This window comes from Photinus pyralis, unplaced genomic scaffold, assembly GCF_008802855.1.
Source record: "Photinus pyralis isolate 1611_PpyrPB1 unplaced genomic scaffold, Ppyr1.3 Ppyr1.4_LG1, whole genome shotgun sequence".
NCBI lineage: Eukaryota > Metazoa > Arthropoda > Insecta > Coleoptera > Lampyridae > Photinus > Photinus pyralis.
In genome coordinates, this window is record NW_022170249.1 from 379,739 (window position 1) to 387,396 (window position 7,658).

General features: G+C 37.3%; 1 protein-coding gene across 1 annotated transcript; it reads right to left on the bottom strand.

The window, feature by feature from the left end:
* Positions 1-2,098: 2,098 nt before the first annotated feature.
* LOC116158855 lies at positions 2,099-3,158 on the bottom strand. Its single transcript, XM_031471707.1, has 2 exons — positions 2,465-3,158; positions 2,099-2,383 (listed from the first exon to the last, which is right to left on the bottom strand). Exons 1-2 carry the CDS (start codon positions 2,897-2,899, stop codon positions 2,099-2,101), a joined length of 720 nt encoding a protein of 239 aa, XP_031327567.1. The 5' UTR covers positions 2,900-3,158.
* Between the last annotated feature and the right edge of the window lie 4,500 nt (positions 3,159-7,658).

Below are 7,658 nucleotides of genomic sequence, written 5' to 3' on the forward strand. Positions count from 1 at the left end.
CCGCTAAAACAGTACAAATAAATACAAACAAATTCGAGACCAAACGAGAGTCTGACGAGACTCATGCTTAGTCTCGTCTCGTCGAGACGAGACGAGACGAGACTGAACCTCGGTCTCGTCTCGAAAATTCGAGACGAGACGAGACGAGACGAGACTGAGTCTCGTCTCGGCGGCATCACTAGTGATATTGAACATACTATCCAATGCATTCTTTATTTTCTCGCAGGTTTCATTTGTAAGAAAATATATAAAACATCACAGTGCAATCTTTGCAAAGAACATTTGTATAACAAAGAACCTAAGAAGTTTTTACCAGCAAGTGAATTGACAATTCTAAAATCTAGAGGTGGTTTAAATCATCCAAATTTATTCATATTTAGCACGCTAAGTCAAGTAGAATTGGTGCTTATGCGTCATGTTAGATCAGTTAATGTTTTTGAAGATACTTTGGACGATTTCTTTTCTTCCCAACAGAATACGATTTCCGCTTTCCCCTGTACGACTCATTCAAGTGATGTAATGGCACAAAGCGTGTTTTTTATATTGCAATGCGAGTTAAACAATTTTATAATCAAGAGTGTTCAAGAGTTGCCAAAATTTCGTCAAACAAGAAGAAAGAAGCCAAATTACAAATTGTGTAAACCTTTGTAAACGTGCATATTTCACACTTTAATTAGTTATAGTAAATGAATAAATACAAAATAATAAAGTATTATCTGTTTTAACAATGTTTTAGCGATTGGTACTATTAAAACCGCATATACTCATGTCCTATTTTTACCCGTTTGCTTACGGGGAGTAACGCTCACCTTGTAGTGCATTTATACCCCGTATACAGAAAATGAACCCTACGACGCGCTCTCTCTCTCTTACATCTTAGCGATACAACATTGGCACACTACGGAGCGCGCGGTCGGGCCACCTCTCTTATTATTCACCGTGGTCCAGCCTCACGTTGCTGGTGTTGGTGGACTTTCGGGTGTCAATTCTGCAGCCCTGCCCCAGATGTAGCCTGCCTGGTACGCAGACCGTTTGACGTGTTGAACCAGGGGGTACCACGAGTTGGAGGGGATAGCGCCTACGTGCTTATGCTGTGTAGCAAAAAGGTGTTTCCGCGCCTGATCAACACTAGTACATGAGCCATCCCGCACACCGTATCAGAAGAGACAAATGAGACTGTTGATAGGCCGGATCGAAGCCTTTCTGTATCATAGGTAATGTTTAGCGTACCTACTACCTACATAAATTTCTATCTTCAAAAGATTATTTTATTTTTAGTGTCAAATAAGAAGCTCTTGGAATTTTATATGTGCGAGAACAGAATAAACAGATTTGAAAACATTGCAAAACTCTAAACTGCCATTTGAAGTTTTAAATGAAACCCCTCTTTACCACTCAAATCAGAAGAGGATTTATTTACATTAGAAAGTTATCTAGCAGTCGAGAATAATTCTACAGCATTGGTAATACTGTGTGCAAAGGGTAACTCGTGGATAGACCTGTACTCAAAAACTATTTTTTCTACGAAAGTGATGAAAGTCTTGTTTTCTGAGAAAAAAGTAGCCTTTGAAAGTAGGGTTTTGTCCGCACTAGTGTGGAAAAATTTTTCCACACTTATTTTCCACACTCTTAAGTAAAAACAAAGATACCTTTTTTTTATTTTAATGCCACAATTTACAATTACAGCTACTTCTGGCTAGTAATATTTACATTAATGGTAAATGATGAACAGTTACTTATATTAACACCTGGAAGTAACGAATTTGACACAGAGCATTTAGAAGTTATTAATGTAGATGTGGACGCTGTCGAAGATGTGCAAGGATCATCTGGATGACATGTCGAAGGTGTGCAAGGATCATTTGATTGACAAGCATTACCAATTATTTTGTTACATACTTCTAATTTGCCTTGAAGAGAACCATCTACGTATCCTTCCGCTACCGTCGACGACCGCCAGCCGCCCATGACGTTTAAGACTCAAAAGGTCTGCTCCAGCATTAGCAAGTAGCGTTGCGGAGGTACGCCGAAAACAATGACCCGTAAAACTAGAAGCATTTGGCAATTTCAGGTAACTCGCAATTTTCTTAGGAATTGCTCAAAATGTATTAATACCCACAGGTTGTACGGTACATTTTCCCATTTTATAATTTAAAAAAAGTCGCGAAGTTTGAGCATTTTGAGGACGAAGCGCTTTATATTTCTGGTACAAGTGTATCCAATTCTCTTTTCCCTCCGTAACAGAAAAAGTTCTTGGAACATGCGTTTTGGAGTCTGGAATCGTTACGAGTAAAAACGTATCTTCGCCTTGGATATCGTTCACCGTCATTTTCGTCAACTCCTCTCGACGACAAGCCCCAGCAACTCCTAATATTAGAGCAACCTACAAATAAATTTCATTATTTGTGTGACATATAACAAATGTATAGACATGAAAAAATAGTAGGTAAGTATAGGTGCTTACTTTCATCATTAAAAATGTTTCATCGGGTGCTTCCTCTAAAAACGTACTGATTTGTTGCCTCGTAAAAGTCAGCGATTTTTTCGGCTTGTGACCAACAGATTTACGTTTCAAAAACGATTGTAACTTGGCATACTTGGAAATGTCGACGTTGTCTTGCAAAATCAACATACTTTTCAACATGGAATACATTGACCACAGTGTCGATGATTTCAATTTTCCAGATTTTTCGACAAAATAGGCAAGCAACACGGTTTCTGTATACCGCTTGACTTGTTTCATTTTACACCAATTAAAAAACCTCTCTCGTTCTTTTTCGTACCGATTTCTCGATTTTTCAGGCAAAAGCTCAGGCATAATTGATTCCGCCATTGCAGCAACCTCAGGCGGAGTGCACATAAATTCATCGCCGCTCTCACTTTCTTCATGAACACTCATTTTCAGCTTTTAAATTCTTGTTTTACTGAAGAAATTGCTTCGTACAAAACTACATGCAAAATTACTAACCGGCTTTTTTATAAACAACTCGTTGGTAACTAAGACAACGTAGCGGCGTCACGAAGACTTGATTTTATATTTTTACAGATAAACACGAGAATCGTACTACGACTTGATTTATACAGAAATTGTTGTTTTAACATTTTGATATAAAATTTTTCTCTAAATCTTTAAATTCGAGAACTTTCGTAGAAAAAATAGTATGTAATACACTTGCGGAAAGGATTATTGAAAAACTTGTATGATTGGAGCACGAGCGTTAGCGACTTTCATACGCGTTTTTCAATAAAATTCCGCACTTGTATTACAATATACTATTTTAGATATCCTACCTGTCACAATTGGGGGGAAAGGACGTAGTGGCCATAACTAACATTATCCTGAAATGCTTGTTGAGCAATGAATTGGCTTGTCTGTATAATTTTTGCGGGACACGAAAGAATAATAAAGCTTTTTCGGAACTTCGTTTGAAAACTGCTATCGTCAGTAAGTATCTACATCCTACTATTGTGGCCCCGTAGTTTGTTTGAGTTGCCAAGGTGGAAGTGTACTGAATTACGAACTTTCATGCTTTATTTAGGTCCACTAGTGCTCAAAAATTGTTTAGACATAGCGGTTTATGAACACTTTTTCCTCCATATTGGAATTACTATACTGATATCTGAAAAACACTTGGCTGAGTTTGGTGCTGAACAAGCTGGTCAACTGCTAAATCTGTTGGTTAACCATAGTTCTAATATTTACAGTAAGACTTTTCTTATCTACAATATTCATATTTTGTGTCATCTGCACCATGATGTTAATTTACGGACCACTTGATAATTTTTCATTGTTTGAAAATTATTTGGGATCATTAAAACGATTAGTAAAGTCAACCGTTAACCCTTTACAGGAAGTATTCAATCGTGTTCAAGCAGCAATGAATTTTTCAAATCGTTGCGATACTTCTGCCAATTATGATAATATTGATAATTTTGAAACAAAATTGGACCACAATGATGGGCCTGTAATAAGAAATGATTAGAATTTTCAAGACGTCAGACAGTATAAAAAATTACTTTTAAGAGGCATTACCTTGTCAGTTTGTTCGTATTCGAAAGCAGATTGTTACTGTATGGTACAAGATGTAATCAAGATTTATAATATCATCATTAATTCTGTTAACAAAGTGTGGATAATTGGTAAGGATTTCCGTTCTTATAAGGTAGCATTTCAATACCCGCCCATTTTAGAGGATGCATCCTACGGAAAATGAGGTTCAAGATATATTAATGCTCCCCAAGAAAATCAAACAAAGGCGAGAAGCATTAATATCTCTTAGAAAAGATACAAATCTATTCATCATTGGAAGTACACGCCCTTACCGAACTGGGAAGCAGGAATCTGAACACCCACAATATTATCCCTGCTTTTTATGTAAAGGCATATTTTTGAAACGATACCTTAAAAGGCATGCCAAAATAACTTATAACAACTTATATATAAACTTATATAACAAAATAATTGAAGTCGGTACGAAATGCCGATAGTAATACTAGAAGAGACCATGTGTCGCCATCACAAACTGTAGTGGCTTGCGCAAGTGACCCTACAAACACGTTGTCAACATTAAGGGTCAAAAATCAGGTTAATTATTTTCGTTTTATTTATTTTATATATATATATATATATATATATATATATAATTAGAACATGGTGCAGATGATCAATAGGGTAGTGCCAGTCAATTGAATGAATTATTTAATAATAAGCTACTCATTACCAACGAAGAAATGCTCCATCAATTTGAAGAATGCCTGTAAAACGAACCTAATACAGTAGCATCTTATGTATGTAGTATGTATTGTGATTCACTTTGTTACAAATGTTCGTTCAATTGTAGGTAACTTTTATAAAAAAATTGCGCGGTTCCACTTATCAATAATTTGTAAATCACTCATTAAAAAATGCAATATCTTACGTATTTGGGACAAGATGTAGTTGGTTGGGGTTGAGAAATAACCACCAAATTAGTGAAAATGTCACAGCCCAGCGGCGTCATATATTTTCCATTATTACGAGATACGACGTCGTAATATGACGTTAAGTGTACTTAAAAATAAATGAATTGAAGACGTCATTGTAACGTTACAAATAACAGTAAAATTTTGGGCAGGTATATAAAATAAAAAGGTTTCTTTAAATAACATTTACTTACATCTGATGTAATTATTTTCATTGTTTTGTTGGCTCGAATAGATTTTGTTTTGTTTTTTTTTAATTCATCACAGCCTACTTGATTAAAATATAAAAACCGTTGATATAACTGGTATCTTATTTTCAATCTTATGTTATGATGACTCGTTGAAAAGAGAATTAAAAAATCTATAAAGTAATCTAAAAATCCAATATGGCGCCCATTTAACTTTAGGAAGTTGGTAAATGTTCCTCAAAAGTGGCCATCTTAAATTTTTTTTTTGACATCAATTCTAAATTAAGCGTATCAACTGCCATCTGCGTTTTGGTGATTCATATTTGAAGAAGCACAAACGTGAGAGAATTAGCTACGTTTGTAGCAACAGAATGAGGGAGTTAGCGATGCTCCTTAATGCTTACAGAGAAATTGTTGGTCGCACCAACGTGGACTTTAAACAACTTCTTCTTCCGAAAAACTGTCATTCTGTGTTACCAGCAGTAAGGATCATAGTGGGGTACGACCTAATAAAAAATACTTTCAAAACGCCCAGTCTAGCCATGCACTTGGGAACGTCTTTAAAATTAGCTTGTCAGGAAGTGTCACACTTAGTTTAGAAGGAGACCAGAGGATTTCGGGCTCAATCACCAGACTTAAAAACCATTTGGCTAAAAGACATTAACAATTTTAAGATGCTTGTTGAAACTCGGTGGAACATCGAATTAGCGTCATTGGCAAATAAAGACTTATTGGAGAGAAGGTGGCAAAAACCACTGCTTCTTTCACTAGTTAGTGACATTAAGATATTTCGCGATGAGTCTTTAAAGATGGCCGAAGATTGTGAAAACGTATTTCGTCAAGGAAATGATGATAGAAATACATACAAATTACTCCTAAATTGCACTTTGGTACTGCTAATTGTCTTTAATAGGAGGCGTATCGGCGATATACAATACTTAAAGATTGCTGACAATACACGGGATATCCGTAGCGATGTTAACGATTTTCAGAATGTGCTAACAGATGTTGAGAAAATGTTGACTAGCAAATATAAACACGTAGTTAACGGTGGAAAGGGAAATCGTGCAGTAGTTATACTAATACCCGAACTCTTACAAAGGTTTTTTATTTATTTTATTTTTATTTTATTTTGCCTTTATTTTTGAGTGGGCGGGGTTTCAGCCAAGGCTGCTCTACCAACCCAACCCACTATACATTTACAAATATCCATGCCCGAACCCGGATTCGAACCAGGGACCCTAGCACCACAGTCCAGCTTTTAACTGAACTGCGCCACACGGGTCGGCATTTAGATAGATAGAATTCTAAAAAATAGGGATAAATATATTAAGTCCGATAATGAATACGTATTTGCTGTTCCTGGCAGCACTGTACCTTGGGGAAAAGGCGATGTAGCTATTAGGACACTAACAACGAATATGAAACTAAAAAATCCCACAGCAATGTCGAGCAACAAACTGGGAAAGCAAATAGCTACTGTAATGCAATTGTTAAATTTAAGCAAGGATGAATCAAAGCAATTCGCACAGTTTATGGGCCACACAGAAAAAACCCACCAGGAGTTCTACGAGTAAGTGTTTATTTAAATTATAAATGCCTATCACATATTTACCTGTACAGATTACCAGTAGACATATATCAGACGGCAAAGGTGTCCAAGATTTTGCTCGCATCTGAGAAGGGTATTCCTGCCCAATACAAAGGCACGTCCACTGGCAGACATAAATTTCGACGAAAATTTAGAGTATGCAGTAGAAAACAAAGGTAAGTTTGTAATTTGTTTATTCCCTTAGCAACCATTATAAATCTAGAATGTGTCATTAGATGCTGATGAAGGAGTAATACTTTTGGCTGAAAATGAACATTGAAGATGCACACACGAAGTTGCTGCCTAATACATACGGTGATTCCTATAGTACCTGCCACCGTTTGGGAGCGTATAGGGGGTGCCTAGGGCAGTATTTTGATATAGGACACTTGGGGTCGGAAATCTAAAATAAGGGCGCCAGAACCAAATTTATCTTCTGGAATTTCACGCCTGTATGTAGGCAACCCAACCGACCGACGTTTCGCGCGGAGCGCTGCAGAGCGAGTTAGCGCGAGGAAGCGACATGGGAGGGAAGGAGGGAAAACGACAGTCAAAAGCAATAACGTTTACAAGTGTTCAACGTGGCCACCGTTGTTCTCAATGCACTTCCTACATCTATCCAACTATTATTATACTATTGCCATAGTGTTTATTCACTTGATACGCGTCGTTGCAGACGGGATTTCGTGGGTTTAAACAAAATTTTGATCAAGTGTCAGCCACACATCGCCGCCTGAGATCGCTCCGTGTGCACCGCCGGCCGGTTGGGTTGCCTACCTACAGGCGCGAAATTCCAGAAGGTAATTTGGCTCTGGCACCCTTATTTTAGATTTCCGACCCCAAGTGTCCTATATCAAAATACTCCCCTACGCACCACCTACAGCTCCCAAACCTCCCAAACGGTGGCAGGTACTATA

Bases quoted from the DNA above. Each gene is read 5' to 3' on its own strand.
- LOC116158855 (XM_031471707.1), bottom strand. From the start codon at position 2,899: ATGAGTGTTCATGAAGAAAGTGAGAGCGGCGATGAATTTATGTGCACT. The intron at 2,384-2,464 runs GTAAGCACCTAT...ATTTATTTGTAG, and splicing joins AAACATTTTTAATGATGAAA to GTTGCTCTAATATTAGGAGT.